A 23,967-nucleotide genomic window follows, 5' to 3' on the forward strand; every position below is an offset into this window, starting at 1 on the left:
AGTCACAAGTTCGCGGATTCTCTTTAACCCTATTCAGACCGGACGTTTGGGCTTTTTAAGGTCTTCTAGGGATTGGAAACCAAGTGAAAATGTTATTAAATCAGACGACTAGGTTGAACGAAGAGGATATCGGTTAGTCTTCACTATGGTTTCATAAGCCTTGGTTTCACCAGCCTTGGTTTCACCAGCCTCGGTTTCACCAGCCTTGGTTTCACCAGCCTCGGTTTCACCGTCCTTGGTTTCACACGGTGTTCGGGTGGGACCATAAAGAAGCTGATTAAGCTTTAAGCTTTGCTTATATAAGTTTATCTCCCTCCTCAAGCAGTTTAAGGACTGGATCAAAGACCTTCACTGGTTAAAATAATTTATTAGATATATCTCCAAAGACACAAGTGACCAAATTTAGCACACAGTTAGGTTTTAACGTCCTTAGCATTTTGAGGAAGAATTGGTACTTGCGACGGGCCACGTGACGTCACTTGACGTTTAGCGAAAAATATCATATAATTATTTGACGAATTGGTGGTGGTTTTTAGCAAGATCATTCGACAAAAATGAGTTTTAGACGCAGTTCAATTATTTCCATCCTCTCACGTTTGGAACGACCGTCCAAGTTTTTGCGGAAAAAGGTTGTAGAGTCAAAGGTCATTTTTTTCAAGAACCTTTGATCAGTTATATCTTCTAAAAACGAAATGAAGGAAGATCATTCTAAACGTAGCAAGGTAGATAATTTAAATTTGCATAGAAACCACTCATTTATTGATCAACACGTGAAAAATTCGCCACCAATTCGCCGATTTACTAAATTTTAATAATTTTTTTTAATGAAATTAAAAAAACTTTTAAAAGAATGTTTAAAAGGTCATGCACTTGTCATATCTGAAGTCACAGGCTTCCAGATACTCTTTGGCCCTATTCAGATATTCAGATCGGGCTTATGGACTTTTTGAGGTCCTCTCTGACTGAATGGGTAATCGGGGGCAAGGGGAGGGGCTTTTGAGGCCAACACCCCGTTACTCTTGTAGTATTTAAGTCATTACTGAGCATAAATCTTGCACGTTTTATAGCACATACCAAACTTTCTTCTACGAGGTCCTTGTCATAGAATGTATCTGCCATCTTGGATTTCACGACTTTTTAGAAAACGCTAGAAGATTGCGAAAATTTGCTCGCAATATTTTCTCTTTTTTTACGGTCTATATCTTTCCATGTCATTCATTTGAACAGTACTAGTAGTCTCAATTATCATGAACCGTAGACAGCTGCAAGCACGATACAATTAAAGCAAAACAGAACGACACGCTTTTTCATTTAGTGAAAAAAAGAAAATTCAATTTTGCAAATTGGAGTTGTGACTTCATCCAATTTTGGCAGCCTTTGGAATGTTGATCATCCAGTTATTTCCAGTGTAGTCCTCAAACATTACTTAAACTCCCAGCCTCCTTAAGATATAAATTTATTATCCATTTTCAGTGCCACTGCAAAGGAATTCTGGTCAACCAACACAGGAAACTGCGATCTCCAATGAAAGGATGATTTACATCTTATCTGGTATCGCCTTCATTCTGTTGCTGGTGCTGTGTTTTATTGTAGGTTTCTGGTGCTACAGACGGTCTCGTCACAAGCGAATAAAAAGGTTATTCACTGTTATTGTTACTACGTACTTAAGATGGAACATAAAAAAATTTGTTGGTTATTGCAAAACTGGGACAATTAACAGGAGAGATTCTGAATGTTATAGCATTTTACAGCTAAATGCTGTATCTATAAGTTAATTACAGCTGGTTCCACTCCTAGCAGGCGCTGTTTTGACACGTGATGGAGACCTTGCCTCTTTGTTGCTTAAATGTATTCACTTGATAGCAAAGAAAACCTTACTATTATAAATTGACCCTATATATAACATATCCGTACCACAAGACAAACATAGCTTAACCTTGAAATGTGATGTTCAGACAAGAAATCGGAAGTGAAATGATTTGGCAAAATGATGGGAGGCGCAGTGGCCCACTGGTTAGTTGGGGAGCAGTGAGGGAAAAGGAGAGAGAGAAAAGAGAGGAGTGTGGTACGGGAAGGCTAGAGAACAATCGTTCACTCCTCACACCAAGCCCCTCTCTCCTTCTTTCGCTGGCCATTTTTCGTGTTGCACATGGTGCTGCACCCCAAGTAACTACCCAAGCGCGTTGGACTCGGGATCTGCTTGGGGTCCATGTTGGTAGGTTGGCTGGGGTCACTGTGTTGTGTTCCTGAATAAGAAATCTATTTAACAAATAGATTCCATGTTGCCGTGCGTCTGTTCAGTAATAGATCACAGATGACGTCAAAATGTGGTACGTTGGCTGGGGTCACTGTGTTGTGTTCCTGAGTAAGAAATCTATTTGTGAATCTCTCCAGCTTAGGATATCAGTTTAAAATGGATGACGCCAAAGTGCCAGGTCAACCTGATGAAATGTGTGGAGGTAGCCTGCAATGGACTAGCATGTTATCTAGAGGAAATAACAATAACTCTCGCTCGGAAGTTGGGATAGCTTTGATGGTATATGCTTAACTACAGTCTTTACCATTGGAGAACTTGGTATCCAATTGGAACTTATTGGCAGAATACAGAATGGCTGAGTTCAATGCCAAGCTCTAAGACATTCATCTTTTAAGCAGCAAGATTTAAGTAAAATAATAGCCTACTTTGCTATACTACCTGATAACAACTCTTTTTGTGCTTAAACTATTTTCCCATTGTTCCACAGATCAGCTTGTTCAGCTCGCGAAATTATCGCGTTTGACAAGTGGGAACTTCTTCCTGAGCAAATAGAACATAAGGAAGAGCTGGGTCGAGGAGCGTTTGGTGTGGTTTACAAAGCAATTCTAAAGAGACGAGTTGGAATAGAAGTGTTTGACACTGAAAAAACACTGAAGCCCGAGGAGCCATGCCAGGTGGTTGCTGTTAAAGAACTGCAAGGTAATTGCAATCATCATGTAAAATCATGTATAAAAGGGCAAATCGTTACACAACTTGCTAATTGGATAGGTCCAGTGTCTTTAAAATACACCCGAAAGAGATTTTTAAAATTCACAGTGATATGCAAATACTTATGCATCAGTAAATTCCAGCAGTACCCACCACCCCCCCCCCCCCCCCCCCCCACACACACACACACCTGGGCAAGTGCAGGGCATTTGCTCACGTTGTCAGTCCCGGGGGTGGGGCATTCGCAGTTTTATCGCGGCCAGGGGGCTGGGCATTTGCATACCCCAGAGCGACCCCTGGGCATTTGACACACGTGTTTTCGAAAGTGCCATGGATGAGTCCATCAGGAAAGACAAGGCGTTTGTCGAACAATGGCTTGTCTGTCAGGGACTGGAGAAACTTGTAGATGCTTTTAAAGGTATGTTTTCTCAATTTTAGATATTTCTTCATTACTTGTAAGCATATAAATATAAGCGACGAGGTGAACTATATTTTGTTGATGACAAAACAATCACTGATGTGAACACGACTATTTCGCATTTCGCATTCAAAACTAGCCTAGCATTTTTTAAATTCATGAAAGTGGAGTTAAAATACTTAAGGTTTGCGAATTCAAATGATGCGATCTTCAAGACAGATCTTGCGAGCTTAAAATGCAATACATCATCATTTAAAATGTCTTGATTCTTCATAGAAAAAGTAGCCTGTGAATACAGGCACCTATCATCGCTCGCGGCTGGGGGCACGTCGGCCACAATCCCGGCACTGTTTATTAATATTATAATGAATTTTCCAAAAGCTTCCTGACTTTTTCGTCGTTAAAAGGCTTTGAAATAGGTTTTAGAGCAGTACAAATTCACGTACTGTTGTCCTTGAAGTCTTACCGTTGCATTAAAATACTGAACAGTTGAACGTTTTATTTACTGATTAATAATAATTATATAGATTTAGGCCAGCCTGAAAGCGTAGCTCCTGGGCCGGGTTGTTCAGAGCCCGATTAAGCTAACCCAGGAAAAGGTAGAATTTTGATTTGAGTCTTGTAACTTTGTGGTGAGGTTTTCTGTATATTGTTTGGCCTTCTGTTTTGAGTTTTAATAACCACCATATACACAAAACAAAGCAGTAAAAAGCATTTGTATCGAAGAAAAAGTTATTATTCAGTTAACTTCTAATCCTGGGCTAGCATTAACCGACTTCCGAACAATCCTGCCCTGTTTTCAACAAGTGAGCCCGCAATCCAATCGAAAAGCAGCACTTGGTCAGCAGTCAACTTAAAAATAACGTGACCTCATTGAGCTGTAAACTTAAGCCCGTGATATGGTCAGGTGATACTGGTCAGTGGATACCTCATTTTGACAGGTGTCAATTGATCATAACATGGATGTCCAATATTAACGAAGTACGCGGTAAACTAAGGCTGCATGTCTCTGTCAGCCTATTTTTTGGAGTATGGCCGCCATTTTGCGCGATTCTGTCATCGTCGCCATCGTGCGAACGTGCCCATGAGCAATACCGCTAGCCATGATAACCATGAGAAAATCAACTCATAAGTTTCCTTTTCTTTCCTGTGTGAGTGTGGGGCCCCGCTTGGCGGCATTTCAGGCCGCCGGAGCTCGGCTCAAAAAACTGCAGAGGTGTTGGGAGGCGACGATCCCCCGGGCGGGGCATTTGCCCTCTTTCTTCCTCCCCACCCCAGGGCATTTAGACAGCTTATGTGTATTTTGATATTTATGCTTATTGAGACAGCTTATGTGTCCCCACCCAAAAATGCTAATGCTCGGGGGATAGCCTTGGGGGGGGGGGGGGGGAGGGGGCGGCCGGGCGATGGGCACTGCTGGAATTGACTGACACATTAACCCTTTTCAGATCAGTCGCATCTGGTCTTTTGCAATCAGATCACAAGTTGTATCTCCCCAGTCTTAAGCTTGAGGTGACATTACAAACAACACAACTGAGCCATTTCCCTTTATAGTGTGGACATAATTAAAACAAATCAGCCATAAAATGTTGTTTTCATGTCCCATTATTCCTGTATTGGACAGCGGGTAATCCTGAGCATGAAACGCAATTGAATTTTCTGTCGGAATGTACTCAGACTGTGACTGAAGCAAAGCCTAATAGATGGCTGATTGATTTTTGAATCTGGTTTTAAAATGTTATATTCGTAGCAAATAGGAATTTAACTACATCATTTGTGTTTAGATGATCTGAGCAAAGAACAAAAAGAAGAGTTCTTGCAGGAAATAGAACAGATGAAGCTGTTGGGTGCACACCAGAATATTGTATCCCTGGTTGGTTGTTGCACTTTGCAGGAGCACAAGTTCCTGGTGATAGAGTACGTTCCATTTGGTGATCTGTTGCAGTGGTTACGATGCAGGAGGCGATCGGTAAGACGTTTTGCAAAGGAATATTTAATCAATTTGACGTTGCCCCAAGTGTTTTGTAGTAATGGATTTTACGGTAACTCTTTTAAAGGACAGTGAGAGTGACTTCACGAGATAGTTTGTGCTAATTATATGTGGCTCTTGCTAGTCTATCAAAGCTCACAGTTTAGCATGAAGCTATAGGATTTTCAATGGCTAGATGTCTCCCAAGTAGGCTGTGTTGGGTTCTAAATATAACAAAATTTCCAGTTAATAAAAAAAAGTACTTTTCAGCCGTCATCTTTAAACTTAATTGCCTCCACGTTTAGACCAACATGGTAATTTATGACCTAATTGTGTTCATTGTACTCTAGATCAATCGAAACCAAGGCACTGGGGGTAATGAGGAGAAGAAATGTTACGAAGACAAGGAAATATTTAATGCTCAAAAAGAAGTGAGTGAATGTGACCAATTGCAAGTAGGTGCCTTACATTAAACCCTATTCTGATGGCAGATATGTCAGTTTGAACTTCAAGAATGTGAGTGGTGTGATGGAGTTGCGACTAAAAGTTCTGAGGCCTTTGACTCCACCAGTATGTAACTTGAGGGATGGGGAGTGTTTAATAGTGTATCTTGTATATCTGCAATCAAATATCTAAGGCTTAAAAGGAAATATTCTGTCAATTGATATGTCACATAGTTGACTGCCAGGGTGTATTGATCGGTGAGGAGGGGGTTAGTAAGAGAATTGGTGGTGGGTTGGATGATGGAAGGAAGGAAGGAAGGAAGGAAGGAAGGAAGGAAGGAAGGAAGGAAGGAAGGAAGGGAGGGAGGGAGGGAGGGAGGGAGGGAGGGAGGGAGGGAGGGAGGGAGGGAGGGAGGGAGGGAGGGAGGGAGGGAGGGAGGGAGGGAGGGAGGGAGGGAGGGAGGGAGAGAGAGAGAGAGAGGGAGGGAGAGAGAGAGAGAGGGAGGGAGGGAGGGAGGAAGGAAGGAAGGAGGGAAGGAAAGAAGGAATGGGGTAAGGACGAAGGGAAGGACAAATGATTGAATGGATTAGATGAACGAACAAAGGAATGGGCGAGTGAATGTATAAAAATATCAATATGAATTACATTATGTAAAATATTTAACTTATAATGCATATTTTATCAGGGAGAAGGAGACCTTCAGGATGAAAATAGGGCCTTGGCTATTCCTGGCGGTTTCCAAGTTAACAAAGAAATCGCCATAACCTCTGGACAGCTTTCTCAGGTACATGTAAGACACAGCTTGAATACTACTTTACAATATATTATCGTCAACCTCGATATAATGCTGTAAGCAAAGATTCTCTTCAAATTTGTTTTGGAAAAATACCTTAGCCCTGATGTCAAAATTTCAATAGGAAAGTTTGAAGGAGTATTTCATTCCGCGTGAAAAGAAAAGTTGACAGATGTAAGAAAAATATTAAAATGTGATCATTTTAATGCATTTAAATAGCAGGATGGAGGTATGGATGGCAGATATAGACTAGAGCGTTTAGATGCTACTTTAAAGTCATCAACCCTTTTCGCTGAGAACCTTGCTGAAGTAAGTAGTTGAAAAGCGAAAGTGTTTGCTTTTTTATTGTTTATTTACATGGCAGTTTTAGCTCTTAAAACTACATTTTGCAAAGATTATAACATGGAATTGTTATTTGGTATCTACAAACGTAACGTACATGTAAGATAATGAAACTTCAATGTGGCAAATATGATGAGATTAGTTATGTCAACATAGCCAGACTGGCAGTAAAAATCAAAAGCATTAGATATCTTCTAAAAAGTATGATGATGTATTAAAATGCTAAAGCTAGAGCAGGAGTGGAAGAAATGTAAAAAACAAACACTGGAACCAAAATTAAAACCGAGAAAAAATATCACAATCTGGGCATTGTAACCTGTCAAAACAATTGTATAGCAAGCACACCTTCGACATATTACTACAAATGTTTTCTAATCAATATAAGAAAAACTCACAAAGTTTAGTGTTTTTATTGCGCTGCATTAGGTTTGAAATAAGTGTGGCAAATAATTTACAAGCGTTTAGTTTACTATCATTACTTGTTAGGTTATGTTCTTTTTCCTGCCTTCTTTATTCAGGAAAGAAGTAATGATTTATCGGATCAGGAAAACATCGAACTGATGCCGATACCAACGATGTCACAGGAAAACAACAACGCTGCCGCCATATTGATATCAAGTGAAGGTATAGGTGATGATGATGATGATGATGATGATGAGGGCGAGGAAGAGGAAGAAAACAACAACTATTTACTGGATCAGCAAAGCATGGAACTGCTGCCGATGCTATCGACATCACAGAGAGACAGCAACCCTTCCACCATATTGATATCAACCGAAATTACTGATGATGACAATGACAAAGAAGAAGATACTCTGGATCTCGAAAGAATGGAAGTGCTGCCAATGTCAGCGACATCACAGGGAAACAGCAACGCTTCCACAATACTGATATCAATTGAGAATATTGATGATGATGACAATGAAGAGGAAGAAAACAGCAGCAAAAATCTGGATCAGAAAAAAATAGAAGTGCTACCGATGCCATCGACATCACAGGGGAACAGCAACGATTCCGCCATGTTGATATCAACTGAAAATACTGATTATGATGATGACGATGAAGAAGCAGACAGCTTTACTACTCAAAAGCTCTTTTCCTTTGCTTGGCAAATAGCAAAGGGAATGGTAGGTATTAATGTAACTACCTAGAAATCAGATATAGTATAATACTTTGTAGTAGTGACACTGAATATCTGACTAACAAAAAAAGAAAAAATATGTCTTGTGGATAAAGTACCATAATCAGCTATAATCCTTATTTCTAGAAATAAATTCGTACTCTTTAATTCTTACATGATATTTTAGAATCATCTCGCGGAGAAAGGCTTCATTCATCGTGACCTTGCAGCTCGTAATATTCTGGTTGGCAGTGATAACCGAGTCAAAGTGTCGGACTTTGGGTTGATGAGACAAATCTACGAAGACGTGTACAGTGGAAGGAATACAAAGAAGCTTCCTGTGAAATGGATGGCCCCAGAATCAATTAATGACAGCATTTACACCATCAAGAGTGATGTGTAAGTCAATCTTTCTGTGTGACGGCAAAGCCTTTTCCTTAACCCTCAGACCCTTGTGAGATAACTTTAAGAATTCCTAGGAATTCCTAGGAATTTCCTAAGAATTCCTAAGAAAAAATTCCTAGGAATTCCTAGGAATCTAAGGTGTGAATTTTCACGGTAATTCGGACTCGGAATTCCTAGGAATTCCTAGGAATTCCAAGTTCACATAGAGCTGATTTGGAATTCCTAGGAATTCCAACTGAAATATACTCACCTTGAAAATTCCCAAAAATTCCCAGGAATTTCTGAGAATAACTTGGAATTTGTAGGATTTTTTGAGAATAGGTTGGAATTTTTGGGAAAATCTGAGAAAAACTGGGAATTTTGTATCATTTGTAGGCCAGACAAAATTTTGATAAATGCCCAGCATTAAAATAACAAATAAAGTCACTGACATCACATCAAACAGGTTTTAAATGAATGGTTTATTACATTGGCTCTCATGAATTTAAACATAAGAATAATCATCCTGTTTCTTTTTCATTACATCAAGAATCAAAAGTAAAACTGAAAACAGATATGAAGGTCAAACTTTTACATGTTTGATAAAAAGAGAACTTTTTCGGGTAATTTACTTACTTTTTTAGTTTACAAATCCAACAATTTTCCATACTCAAGATTTTACCTTAAATTATTGTTATTGTGTGGAACATATCTGGATTTTCATGATTGTAAGGAATCAATGATAAGAACAAAACTGAGACATTCCTTAAAATTAAAAAAAGGCTGAGTTTGGGCAAACTTAGCTGCTGTTCAGTTATTTCTGTTGATTCTGCAGCTAGCCTCTTCATCTTCATCTTTGTTGTATGACACCTAAAACAAAATTTAAAAAAATACATTACACTGCGATATATATGAGGTACTGTAAGACTGAGATCCAAATATTTATGTGCTCACAGTTTAATACATGCAGCTAATTAAGGCCTGACTGTAAGCTGCTTGAAATGTTACAAGAGAAGACTTGATAATTGTGAAGGTGCTTGTATACTATTGATAAATATGTTACATAAATCTTGAGCTTACAGTAGACTAAATCAAGGTTTTCCTTCTTCTATACGTGTATCAACAACTCTCGAATTGGAGGATATATATCACGGTTTTTAGCCAAATTTAGACATTAGAAATATTAAAAAAGACACTTAAAACATTAAAGGAACATTTAAATAATAGAGTAAACGCAAAAGAATATACGGATGGACAAAAATTGAAGATCAACATGGATTGCCATACAGTCAGGCTGAAACACACAGGAGACATCAAACTCATGCAGACTGTGGCTGCCTCGTTGGAGTTTTTGTCAAGAACTTTGACTGGGATCAGCGAGAACTGTTATATTTGTTTAGTTTGAACAAGTATGGCGAGAGAAACGACTTGTTATTCGCAAATCAAATTGCTTAGGCATGCCCTCTAGGCAACCTAAATTGTTTCAACCTTGCTTTAGCCAGAATTCATTTCCTGCCATGACTGAGTGACCCACTCGTGTATGATTCGTGATGACAAAGTTCATTCAAAAGCTTTTATCTAAATAAAAGAAGTTACTTTGTATAATATAGGGTTACTTGAATTCGATTACTCACCAAATAATTTTGTATACAGCTAATCTGCCCTTTGAAGTTTTCCCCGTTGAAACATCCACAGTAAGACTTTCTTTTAGCTCCAAATCTTCGCCAAGAATAACATGTTTCTCGTTAATGACACTCACGCTGTTTTCTTCTAGTCACAGGACCGCAACAAAAACCATTTTGATATAATTTTGGAAGTGAAATCTACTAATACGCACGAGCGATCAACCGTTAACGCTGAATTCAAAGATGGGCGCCAAAAGAGAATGAATAACGCGATCTTTGTCAGGTTCAGTCACGAGGATAGTCACGTGAAATTTCGCGTGCTGTGATTGGTTCAGCTGATCAGTTGAGGAGAGAATGGAAACTGGAGAAGAAGGAGAGAGAGACTGGCAACGTGGTTGCCAGACCAGTCGCTCTCGATGGTAAGTCTGCTTCCCTTTCCACGCTGTTTTGGTGGTCTTCTGAAAGATGGGTCTTGCTTCAAAAGGAAAAAACTACACAAACCTTTTACGAAGAAATCGAAGAAAATGGAACGTACTTTAACTAGTTGATCTGTTCCCGACGGTTGTCAAGATAACAAAGGATCATGAGGCACTTAAATCAAGTTCACTGTAAAGGTAAGGAATCCATTTTATAGGGATTTTCTGTTATGATAAGCTATAATTCTAAATAAATCAAACTAAGCAATGCATTGTGTGCTCTTTAAAAACCCCAAAAGCCGAGATTCACCTAAAAGGTTTCAGATCGACGTGAGAAAACGAGATAAATTCTGCGAAATAAGCTTAAGCTTGTTGTAAGTCCACCAAATCTATTTTGAGAGCCCACTTGTTTCAACACCCAGTCAGCACAACGCAGCAAGTAGAAATTTGCAATGCTTATCATTTTTTTCCTTTGAATTATTTATAAGGATTAACATTATATGAGATCTATAGTCTTTTCAATACATCAAGATGTAGGTTTTTTTTATTTGTCATTTATTTATGTCAGTTATTCATTTGTTTCCCACTGACTCGTAATCTTTTTTATTCTTTTGATTTTGTTGTGTCATGAATTAAAGTGACCACGAGGACAAGGAAATACAAGAAACATATTGATGATCCCACTATACCCATACGAAAATCTACAAGATTTGACCACATAAATTGCTTAAAGCAGTCTTCCCAGGCCAGTTGATGTCATCTCCCTCTCTTGCATCACTTTTTCCTGGAGATCATTTCCAGCACCATGAACAGAACACCTCAAAGTTTTCGGCTCGCCTGAGTGAGATGGCTGTTGGCAGAAATGTTGTGGATGACTTTGATGGACTATGGAGTCAACCTTTATGCAAGAATTGAAGCTTCACAGAAGCATTTGATGAAATTGAGTTGCCTATACACTGTACCTGAAAAGACTACAGAAATACCAATTGATGTAATACACACAACAGTTCAGATTTGTCCACAGACAGTGATTCAGATAATGATGTTGAAGTTTCTAGTTCTGACTCCTCTGAAGAAATTGATAACTCTGACACTGACGGCCATTCACTGGACTCCCCTGATGAAAGTGAAACTAATTGTTCACAAGAAAAAAACATTTTCTGCCAAAGAATATGCCTGTATGGCTATTCTGGCCTTAATTTCAAGACATTGTATGACAATGAGAGGCTGCTAAAGATATCCTTGTTTTAATGAAACTACGGGTAATTTGTCCAGAGAATGTCACAGTACAGTTTTACAAATGTACAGCAAGTGTGTGGGAACTGTGAGCTTTTCATTTCTGACATCTGCGAGAGATGTCTTCCTCTTTTTCCTAAAGTCATAAAGGATCAAGTCAAAAATTGTTCAACAGTGGGCTGTGATGGGTATGTGTGTGAATCTACTATTATATTAAATATATACATGCATATATATACTTTTGGTTTTATCGAAATTGTAAATAATATATATACATTTATGCTGACAGGAATTTTTTGCTCAATCTATTTATCAAATCTGAGAGCATCCATTTTTCTATCAGTTAAACTCTGGGTGTTTGATTTAAGGGTCCATACGGGCACATATACACTAACAAATCAGGTTGGATCTAAAAAGCAATGTTATGAATGCTATAGTTTTATGTCGAGTTGTCAGACTTGAACTGGAATTAATGTAGTAACATTTGTTTGTAAATAATTACCTTGGAGCTTGACAACAATAAAAAGGTATAGAACTGCAGGGAAATGATCCTGTTGATTTTTACTAATTCACAGAAACTGATTCATGCACTGAGTTGATCTTTAATTTTGACATTTTGGGAAATTTATAGAAATTTCAAACACAATATTTCATGTGTTTTAGCTGTTCCCAAAAATTCCTAGATATTCCAAACACATTTTTTAAAACAGTCTGGGAAATAATAGGAGTTCCTAGGAATTCCCAATAATTCCCAGTCATACTTTTCACTATTCCCAAATATTCCCAGAAATTCCAAGGTCTTGGATTAAATATAATCTGCATGGCTTGGAATAACTTGGAATTCCTAGGAATTCCCAATAATTCCCAGTCATACTTCCACTATTCCCAAATATTCCCAGAAATTCCAAGGTCTTGGATAAAGCATAATTTGCATGTCTTGGAATAACTTGGAATTCCTAAGAATTCCTAGGAATTCCTAGGAATTCCCAGACTACTGGGAATTTATTTCGCAGGGGGATGCACACATGGAGAAGTACAACTTGTTCTTTTGAGTATTTAGCTTGTATCATCGAGTTATGATATGCGGGAAGTGTGGAGAGCAGGAAAGAAGCGTAGAAATTGTTAATGGGACACCCTGTCATTATAACACATGGACTAAAAAGCGAACTCCTTAAAATCTTAGTTGTGTTGAGTACATGTAATTACAAAACAGCACTTATTGATGTTTTATATTTTCATATAGCTGGTCCTTTGGCATAATTCTTTGGGAAATGGCCACCATGGGTAAGTTAAACATAAATTGTTATTTTTTTTAATATATATACTAAATTCTTTTTTCCTTTAGTTTTGAAATTGAAGTCATTACTTTCATTACTTTCTTATGAGACAATAATGTGCTTTGTGTTTTCTCGGTTTGTTAACTTGCCCTTTTATGACTTGTTTTTGGATACATTCCAGGAGGTGTCCCTTATCCCACGTTAACCAATCGAGAGCTGTGTCGACTTTTGAAGACTGGTTATCGCATGGAAAGGCCTGACATGTGTTGTGATGAAGCGTAAGTGATTAAATTAGCTGAGGTTCAATTTTCTTTCTGGAATAGAACTGATACATGAGAACAAGCAACTATGGCAAGAGGCAACCATCCTAACAACTGTTAATGCTGCTGCTAACATTAGACAAGAGGCACACGTGAAGGCAACGAATAGCGGTGAAGAACAGATTCAACCTGCGGACACTCCAATTCGCTGTTATAAGAACAACCAATGTTATGGACCAGAAGATTATCACTTTCAGTAGCTTAAATCAAATTACCTGGAAGTACATGTCTCGGTAACATCAACTATACACATCCAAAGTTTCACAGGATTTGTCTAAGCCCTTGTAATACTGTGATTTAGAAAATAGCCCAAAGAAAATGTGAACACTGATTGGTTTGAAATCATGTTGCTATTAAACAATTAGATTATTCGCTCGAGATTTCCAGGGCTCAAAATAATTTTCAGATGGTGACTGGGCATGTTGAGGCCAAAGTAATTTTAGCTCAGTTACATCTCGTTTGAGATCGGTCAAGATATTTAAAAAGAAATTGAGTAATGTTGGTCTAATTAAACCCACAAATATAATTTGTTTGTTCCAGTTGTTGCTAGGCTGTTTGAAAATTGGCTTGATACAAAGAAAAGCTTAAAACTTATCCAAAGATAACCTTGGCAGGGCTCAGCAGCTCAATGAAGTGGCACGCTGTCAGTGGAATTCTTGCCATCTGCCAAAGAAAAAGTATTGAACGGATGCAATTATTATTTGATGAAACTTCGAGTTTTTTGATGGGTATATTTATTGAATTCCATGAGCTGTTTTGACCCCTTTGATGTTCTACAAAGTATTTATGTCCATTAAAACGTAAATGAAACCAAAGATGCATCAGCAGATCCTAATTTTGGGCTTCAGAAATAACTGGGAAAACAAATATGGCCGAAGAAGTTTCTGTTTCCTTGATTCTCAACAAATCATCCTGTTACTACAAATACGGCTACAGTTACACAACAAGTATTGGGAAGTTTCTTAATGATGTAACTAAAATTAAGTTGTAAGGTGTTAGAAGCCATAAAAAAATCTAAACTCTGTTGTAGTTTAGAGAGAGTTTTTATGCACGAAGAACTAATGACCATCATCTGGTAGATTTTACCACTGATAGTGGGTAGATTTTGGTCAATTGTGCTATTAGCAACGAATAGAGGGTGTCTCAAATTTCATTCGTGAACAAAATAACTTTACAGATACAGATACTGATAAGGCCTTGGGCTTTTTTGTTGGTACGTAATCATTTTTGTCTGTTTTGTAAAGGTAACTTTTATTGTTTGGTTGTAAATCAGATACTGGGTTCGTGCTCAATGTTACATTTACGGCTTGATGGAAACGAAGCAGACTGCAAAATGTGTGTTTTGATGTCCTGGAGTCCCATAGTGTCTAAGTTTGAAACAACTCGACAATTGAGTGAAAAGTCAAGTTTGTTTTGGCGCCTTGTTTGTCGATTTTTTGCAGTAAAAGTGAAACAAACGACAAATATCTTGACATCTTTAGAGCATTACATTTGAAATAATTACACCAACAAAGAGAGGTGCTCTGTGCAAAAGTGTGATAGTTAGGCAAATCTTAAGCGTCACAAAAAGCTGAGTCTGATCGGATTCCCTTTGCCGTACAGAAAACCCAAAGACTGACTAGTTGTGAATTCTGAATTGAAAACCTCCACCGTCATAATAAATGAAATATTTTTTCGAATGGATAGCAGCAGTTGTTCGAACGGCTCAATATTTTTCTGAATGGATAACTCCAGCCATTCGAATGGCATTCCTATTGATGTTGAACGCATGACAAACAGCAAGCGAACAATTTTTAGCCATTTGAACAGATACCTGTTGGTGTATGTTTTCGTGCGAGAAGTCGTAATAAAAAAGAGATTCAAAATCTAAGATTTACAGTTAAGCATTTAATTGTTTATTCAAGAATGAACAGTGTGACCATCTCAACATTACCGGTGAGTGAAGTTTTTGGCCGGTCAAGTCACCATTTTGGCCAGACATTGCCTGTTGACCGGCCGTTATTTTCAGCCCTGGATTTCTATGGGTGATTAAGTTGAATAATGTAATTGTTTCACTATAAATCTACTAGTCGTTCCAAACTTCATGTAGTAAATCCTCTTATTATATAAACACCAGTGAAATACCAGGATTTCTCCTTTTACTAAAAAAATTATATCTTCATTGCGCACAGTGAAGGTACTATTTTTATCGTTCAAGTGTGAGGATATTGGTGACGCCATGGTTACTAACATGATAATCCATTAAAGTGAACTAAGATGTGTTGCGGTGTGATTGAAACATCATCAGATCTTCCTCGGAAATCTTCGATTATCTTCGGAAATCTTCTGTGATCTTCAGAAACTTTTGGAAAATGTTCCAAAACGTTTGTCTGGCCTTCAGACAACTTTTGGAGAATCTTCGGAAATCTTCGGAAAGTGTTCGGAAAATCGTAAAAATATTTGTCATTGCCATGTTTATATAATAAACAGAATATTACATGCCCACTTGTGGATACGAATTTTATCTTCTGGTGTTCAACTCAATATCTCATGAGTGAGCACAGTGAACAAGTGAGATATCGAGTTGAACACGAGAAGATAAAATTGGTATCCATGCGCAGGCGTGTAATATCCTCTATTTCACAGACACTTCAAAAACGCCAAGAAACTGCTGTCATTGGAGCTTTCATCTCCAAATTGGGCTGGTACTACAGCATTTTCACACCTTGAGCTATTTTTAGAATTACTACTGGCGTGAAAATATGACATCACCAGCCACGCCTCCTTCCTGTCCCCAAATTGAACCAATAAAATCTTGCTGTACTGTTAGTTATTCAAAATGTTGGAGGAACTGGACTCATCATCCTCGGAATTTTCCGATACAAGTTGCTATTTTCTTGATTCTTATTTGGAATCAAGCATTTCGGAAAGCGAAGCTGAGGATAGTGACGAAGAAACAGCTGGGGCTGAATGCAAAAGTTCTGGTAGTCAATGGAGGACAACACCAAAGGCAAAAACTAATGGTAAGAGTAAGCTTGCATCCAAAACAAAATCGCTAAGTAACCAGCAAATGGAAGAATTATCATTGTGGGTTATTTCTGATGAAGAGGCTAAGAATGTGGAAAGCGAATTACAGCTTATCCACGAGTCTTAAAATTCTCAATGAAGGAAATTTAACTTTTCCGAGAGAAGAACTCATTTGATCCTTTGGACAAAGAAGTGTTGTAGTTGAACTTCCTTTCAATGTAAAAACTTTCTTTTGTTCCAAACAATTTGCATGATTGCTGGCCATGTAATTGAAAACACTCTATACCATAGTTCTACTGTTAATTAATTAAAATACGTACTTTGGCCATGTGTAGTAGCCAGTGAAACTCCTGAATGATTTTATTAGCCAGTCACAAAGGACAAAGACAATGCAAAGAACCAGTCAAAACACGAATGAATACATTTTTTTCTGATATCCAGAATGTATTAATAATCAAGGCATGTTTTTGCTTCTTCACTGACGGCAAGCAACTCAAAGCGTGGGAACTTGACATGATTACCCTTAGAAATCATGCGCTGCCGTCATACATGACGTGATTACCCTTGTCTTTGACATGATTATTGTATAATCTGCAGCTAGATGATGTCACAGGTGCTGATTTCAAAAATTCACCGTATGCTTATGGCCAATCAGAAAAGAGATAGTGAGTTCAATGTATAATTTATGTAGGTATTGTTTTCATGTACCTGTAATATCTACCATATTAGCCCAACATACTAAAATTCTGGAATGGTTATGAGGCCTGGTAGAATAAAACAAAGGAGTTCTGCATTATAGTTGAAGAATTTAATACACAGAAATGGAGCTGGGTAGCCTCATAAATAGGTTGCAACTTGTAGAAGTCCTGGTACTGGTTTGTACATGAACGTTAAAGATCCTTGACAAGAGTTATAAATTTTAAGCTCTTTATTTAAGCTGGAGAATTGCAATGTAAAAGGAACTGCATATAGTTTTTGAAGTCGTGAAATACTGAGTAAGTTCTACCAAAATAGAGGCCGTAGCCAGCAATGAGCAATGGAAATCTGGTCATAAATAACAGGCTGACATGATGGCTGGCCTTTAACTGACTGGCCCTTTTAGTCAAGGAACTTAACCCTTATGTTTTGATACCAGTGCATACAACTCCAGTTTAGGTCGCAGCATTTCATCAGCGTCGACTACTTTACTGTGCATTTTTAAATCTCTTTCACTCCTTTTTTATTGATCCTTGTATTGGCTAATTTTGAGGTAAGTTCTTTAAATGTGCCACCAACAATTTCATCACTTGTACATTCGAGGTTTAGTAACGTGGCAATAAGAACCCTTAAGTCAATCTCTAAACTTTCTTTGTTTTTTTACACAGTTCTAACACATCCGCAGAAATGTTGATTGATACAACAAGTTGTTGTCGGTTGAGAATTCTTGGACTTCTATGTCCACCAAACGCAAGGAATGAGTTCTTCTCTCAGAAAAGTTAAATTTCCCCCACTGAGATTTTTAAGACTTGTGGATAAGCCTAATTCACTAAAAAACCCACAATGTTAATTCTTCCATTTGCTGCTTATTTAGCGATTTTGTTTTGGACGCAAGCTTACTCTTACCATTAGTTTTTGCCTTTGTGTGTTTTTCTCCGTTGACTGTCAGAACTTTTGCATTCAGCCCCGGCTGTTTCTTACTCACTATCCTCAGCTTCGCTCTCCGAAACACTTGATTCGAAAGAAAAATCAAGAAAAGAGGAACTTGTATCAGAAAATTCCGAGGACGACGAGTCCAGTGCGTCCGCCATTTTAATAACTAAACAGTACAGCAAAAAGATTTTTATTGGTTCAACTTGAGAGCAGGCTGGAGGCGTGGCTGATGATATCATATTTTTGTGCCAATAGAAATTCTAAAAATGGCTCAAGGTGTGAAAACGCTGTAGCACTGGCCCAATTTGGAGATGAAGGCTCCATGTGATATGCTCCTGTAAAAGCTAACAAATACTAATAATGAGAATTGGTCTAGTTATAAAATTTTGCTTATAAACAACTAATCATTGACATAGCTTATCATAAGATTTACTGATGATACATTGCTGGGCACGGTCCAGGATTCAATATGTCATGTTAATTTCTTTTTCACATTATTTTGGATCACACTAAATTATTGAAAAATTTCGTTTTTTGTGCATCTTGCCCCTCCATGCACCTATACAATGTCGAGAAACTGATATAGCGTTGTAATATTTTTTTTTGTAATAAGTTGGCTTTGACAAATATTGTAGATTGATCGGGTTTGTTCCGCAATGCAGTTATTTAACTTTTTGTCATCTTCTAATCCATGATAGATATGAACTGATGTCTGAGTGCTGGAATGAAGATCCATCCTCTCGTCCCAGTTTCTCTGAGTTGATTGACCGACTGGAGGTGATCATGACGAGGGATGTACCATATTGTGACTTGAACAAGCATGATGAGTCACACTCCTACTACAACCTGCCAGTTAAAGCTGATGAACACAGCGGATAAGAAAGTGACAGAAAGGTCTAGAGGATAATGCACTATGGACGAGAACTTAAAACTTTAAGGCCATATTTAACTTTAAAAAGGAAAAGAAAATTACCATATGTGCATGTAATCCAGACTTCAATCCTAGAGAGATCAACTGGTAGTTAGGACAAACTCAAGAATTGCGCAGATAACCATCTTTTGTCAAATATTACAAAAAAAAAAATATATAAGCCTTGTCTCTATCCACTTCGTAACTCATATTCATTCAATGTTGTCTTAAAATGTTGGTACAATGTAATACATGAGATGTAATTTTTAAATAAAAAGAGAGAGAGAGAGAAAAAAAAAACACAACATCATTAAGGAGGAGGCAGGAAAGATAGAAAGGTAGCTAGCCGTTGTTAGATTTTTTCTTGTCTCAGCAGTTCTATCAAGGACGGTTATTTAAACTTAAACAAGTAAAGTTAGGAAATAATTTGAAACATGCACCTATGCCTCGATGTGCTAATTGTGTGCAATGGTAGAAACTGAACTTGGAAGCAGTATTGAAAATGGAGGGGCATTAATCATGTTAACATTGCTAGCTGCTGGTTGCCTAACCAGTTGGCTATTGACATTAGTGAAGATAAAAAGCTGAATTTGAGACTGCTACATATCTTGTAGCTAATTGTCTGTCAATATGCTGGTTTAAGCTTAAATATATTAAAATATAAGTTAATGTTACCTGTGTTGAATCTGACTTCATTTGTCTGTGGTTGTGGTTGCCATTGAATATGAGGGGACTGGTCTGAGGTCTGGAACCAAACGGATGCAGGAACTGAAACAACCGAGGACCATTGTAGTAATTTTTATAATGTTGATGGAGAATGCGGCTATGAACAGTGCAGAGCAGCTGGCATGAAGAGCAGTGAACTCACAGGTTAACAAACAGGGGGTAGACATGAGAAAGGACGCGGGAAAGGCAAAAACAGAAATCAGTAAACTAGTTGTGAACGGGCTAAGAAAAACGAGGGTGTTGCGCACATTGTCCGACTCACAGTTAATGGACCAGAGTAGGCATGATAGTGTAGCCGCTGGGAATCTACACGTGCATAATGATGCCGATAAAACGGGAACTATCATTTAAAAACAGTGGCTGCACTATATCTCTCCACAGTTTGGCCAGACTGCAAGCATCAGCACAACTTGAATTACTGGCAGGAGATAAAAGCCATTGTGTTGGCAAAATAAGAGGGTCAGAATGGGATGGGGAGAGGGGGGGGGGGGGTGGGGAGGAGAGGCACAAATGTCAGTCATCAGTTCAAATTTTGATTGTCTATTTGTCAGTTGTCAGTTAAGTGGCTGTTACTAATTCAGTGAAGACCTAAAACCTCTCTTAGGGCAGTTTCCTTCTCCCGTGTATAATGCACACTTTCTGGGAACAGGTAAACAGGTATAAATCACAAAAATAATTGTCAATAAGGGTCAAATTGGGCCAGATCAAGGCAGATCATAGTCTCCTTCACAGCCATTATTAGGGTCTTCACGCAACACTTCTCCCCACTAATAGTTGAGAGAAGCATTGTGTGACGACCCTAATAACGGCTATGAAGGAGGCTAGGCAGATTGAATTTTATTTGTAAAATTACCTCAAGTGAAACTGTATCCTGTCTACTTGATCAAGCATTATGCTTGCATTGCACTTGTTTGGTTTGGCAGTGTACTTCTTTGTACTAAACAAGTGACACAAACCTCATCTCGACACAATCGAGACAGGGCTATTCTTAGTACTAAAAAAGTGCCTCAGTTCTTGCTCAGTCCAAACAAAATCAGGAGCATACACATGGAACCTTCATCTCCTAATTGGGCCAGTGCTGGTGTTTTTACACCTTGAGCTATGTTTAGAATTACTATTGGCGTGAAAATATGACATCATCAGCCACGCCTCCTACCTGCTCCCAAGTTGAACCAGTAAAATCTTGCTGTACCCCAGTAAAAAAATTTGTGATCACCGCGTGATCACAGATCACGCCTGTGATCACATCCGTGATCACTCTCTTTAGCGTGATCACACTTTCAAGCTGGCGTGATGAGCTTGTGATAGGATTGATCACACCCGTGATCACTCCTTGTTGCGAGATCAAGCTCCTAGCTGGCGTGATGAGCCTAGTGATGGGAGTGATCACGCCCGTGATTATTCTGGTCCCAAACTTGCAACCATGATCACCCTGACTGGAAAGTCACTTTCAGTTTCCAATGAGCAAAACAAGAAGACGTATTATAGAGTTTGTGAAGGCAAAATGATGTATATTTAGGTATTGTTTTATCAAAAGCTCGGTATTATCAACTGTAGTTGATATTTGCACAACGTAAGTAAATGAAAATGAAATGAATTTTAGCTGTGCACTTTTTTGATTTGTATAAAAAAATGTAAGTGCGTTGATTTGCCAAGTTTTTCATAAATCAAGTTGTAAACTATTAAATTTAGGTTCTTAAAAAGTCGCAATAGATTAAGCTTAATTCTGTTCTCTCAAACAATGTTATTAGCTTCAAAAACAATTTTTTCGCAGTTGTTTTGAACAGTTTCTGCAACAATCTAGTATCCCTTTAAAAATAATCACGATTATTTGCGATTGCAGTTATTTTGAACTACTTACTGTTTACGAACTAGACTCCTCATCCTCAGAATTGTCTGATACAAGTTCCTCTTTTCTTGATTCGTCTTTGGAATCAAGTGTTCTGGAAAGCGAAGCTGAGGATAGTGACGACGAAACAGCTTAGGCTGAATGCAAAAGTTCTGATAGTCAACAGAGAAAAACAAAGGCAAAAACTGATGGTAAGAGTAAGCTTGCATCCAAAACAAAATCGCTAAAATTAATAAGCAGCAAATGGAAGAATTATCATTGTGGGTTATTTCTGAGGAAGAGGCTAAGAATGTGGAAAGCGAATTATGGCTTATCCACGAGAGGAGAACTCATTCCTTTCGTGCATTCAGTGGACAAAGAAGTGTGGTAGTTGAACTTCCTTCCAATGTAAAAACTTTCTTTTGTTGCAAACAATTTGCATAGTTGCTGGCCACATGATTGAAAATACTCCATACCATAGTTCTACTGTTTATTCAAATACTTTGGCCATGTATAGTAGCCCCAGCCTTCCCACTCATTGTTTTCAAAACCTTGCACCACTTTTTTATCCAAATATCATAGATGAAACCAAATCTAATGTGACTCACGTGCACCTGCACACATTTTTTTGCACTTCATGTCGGCTACATGTATTCATTGGAGTTTTGATTGGTTCTTTGCATTGTCTTTGTCCTTTGTGACTGGCTAATAAAGTCATTCAGGGGTTTCATCAACTTTTTTTAGCAGGAGGGCAACTGGTTCTCACTGGCTGGCAAAACTTTTTGAACTGAACTTTTTATAGGAAAAATTTTCCTGGAGATGGTCCAAACAGAGGGGCAGAATCATCCTTACAGCCGGTCAATTTGCCTGGTGTCCCGCCCTTAATGAAACCCCTGTCATTACTTTGGTTTTGGTTTCATGATATTTGATATAAAACCACTCTATGCATAATAGTCTTGAAAACAAAGCCAGTTGTTGTAGAGGTCATAACAGACTGATAGTAATGTTACATTATTAGTACATGTACAGTACATGTACAGTACATGTACATCACACAAAATAAAAATGAAAAACAACAACAACAGAAAAACTGTTCTTACAGTCTTATTGTGCAGTTCCAGAAAATATCCACACTCCCCCCACAGAAGGGATTAAACTTCCTGGGGGGTGGGGTATTCTGGAAGACCAAAAAATTTTAAGAAAAGTATGAAGCTTTACTGGAATTTCCAGAGCGGTGGGGAGGTGTTAGAAAAAAATCCCTTCCGTGGGGGAGGTATGGATATTTTCTGGAACTATACTTTGAGATACTACAACATAATAACATAATTATAATTAAACATGCCAAGGGATAGTACTGGAGGGTAGTGGACGCGGAACAAACAACTGAGAGCCTTGATCTCGAGTACAGTCCCAATAGGTGAGTATATGTTGTATTGATGTAGTTGTATATATGAAAAAGCTGGGATAATTCAAACGTTACTGCTACTTTGTGGGCTTTTTTATACCAATTTCCAAAGAGTCCATTTGTCAAATTTGTTCAAAAAAGTAGATAAACTTTTCTGAAACTGGCTCAAGAATTCAAAAGACTTCTTCTCACAAACCAACAATTTCCAAAGATAAGAAAACGCTTCAACTAAATTGTCAACTGAACATACAAGATGCTCCCACCAAGCTGTTAGTTCTAGTTAATTCTTACTTTTGATACCAAACAATAATTGGATGAGGTTTTTGTGATATCTAGAATATACAAATAATCAAGGTGGAGGTAGGGGTTATCAGCCTCAGCCTTCGGCTGCAGCTTATAACCCTTACTGAGACCTTGATTACTTTGGATATCACAAAAAGTTAATCTAGTAATTGTTTTATCCTACTTAAGGCCATCCCCCCTTTTTTTGTTTATTGTCAAATCTGTTTTCTGATTTTGGGTTGGTCCGTCAGAAGAGGGAAAAAAATAACAAAAATAAAATTGGAAAAGGAGTCTGGAGCTAGGAGGCCTGGTACCTCAGCATAATATCCTTGGAGCCTGGAAACAACAAGGTGTGGTTATAAAGTCAATATGGCAGCAATGGAGGAAGGAAAAATCAACATTGTTGTTCAAGGAACACAGTCAGCTTTGGGACTGCACTGACCTGGACACTAGTTTTCTCACTTTGAAAAGAAGCTAAAAGAGTTCACCTCAACCTGAAATCAAAGTTATGTGTCGAGTACATCTTCAGTCTTCGCAGTGTTTTGCTTGATTTTCGATCGTTTACTGAACAACCTGTTTTTGAGTGTGCTTTTGCTCATCCTATGATATTATCTTATTACGTTTGGTTAAAAACACTGAATTGCGTATATGTTATATGCAAATTAGCTATGAAATGGTATCTAATGCGCATGTGTGCCAGCTGACTGTGTCCCTTTAAAATCAAATGAGAACAGGGAAAGAACTAAAAATCTGTAAGACAAAAAATTGCTTATGTTTCAGATTAAAATGACAATTGTTTGAAATAATGTGTCATTGCCTTCTGCGTAACTTTTTTTTTTTTTTTAAAAAACATGAAAATCTGGGTCGGTCGG

General features: G+C 38.1%; 1 protein-coding gene across 1 annotated transcript; it reads left to right on the plus strand.

Moving 5' to 3' along the window:
- Positions 1 to 1,987: 1,987 nt before the first annotated feature.
- On the plus strand, positions 1,988 to 18,823 carry LOC145464027 (uncharacterized). The gene is made up of 11 exons (XM_081447844.1): positions 1,988 to 2,013; positions 2,395 to 2,451; positions 2,745 to 2,956; positions 5,168 to 5,352; positions 5,703 to 5,783; positions 6,482 to 6,580; positions 7,450 to 8,058; positions 8,239 to 8,450; positions 12,956 to 12,996; positions 13,171 to 13,267; positions 18,643 to 18,823. Exons 1-11 carry the CDS (start codon positions 1,988 to 1,990, stop codon positions 18,821 to 18,823), a joined length of 1,800 nt encoding a protein of 599 aa, XP_081303970.1.
- The last annotated feature ends 5,144 nt before the right edge of the window (positions 18,824 to 23,967 follow it).

This window comes from Orbicella franksi, chromosome 1, assembly GCF_964199315.1.
Source record: "Orbicella franksi chromosome 1, jaOrbFran1.1, whole genome shotgun sequence".
In the NCBI taxonomy this organism is placed as follows: domain Eukaryota; kingdom Metazoa; phylum Cnidaria; class Anthozoa; order Scleractinia; family Merulinidae; genus Orbicella; species Orbicella franksi.

Coding starts and splice junctions, on each gene's coding strand:
- LOC145464027 (XM_081447844.1), top strand. CDS start 1,988: ATGATGGGAGGCGCAGTGGCCCACTG. Junction 2,014..2,394: donor GGAGGCGCAGTGGCCCACTG/GTTAGTTGGGGA, acceptor GAATCTCTCCAG/CTTAGGATATCAGTTTAAAA. Junction 6,581..7,449: donor CCTCTGGACAGCTTTCTCAG/GTACATGTAAGA, acceptor TTCTTTATTCAG/GAAAGAAGTAATGATTTATC.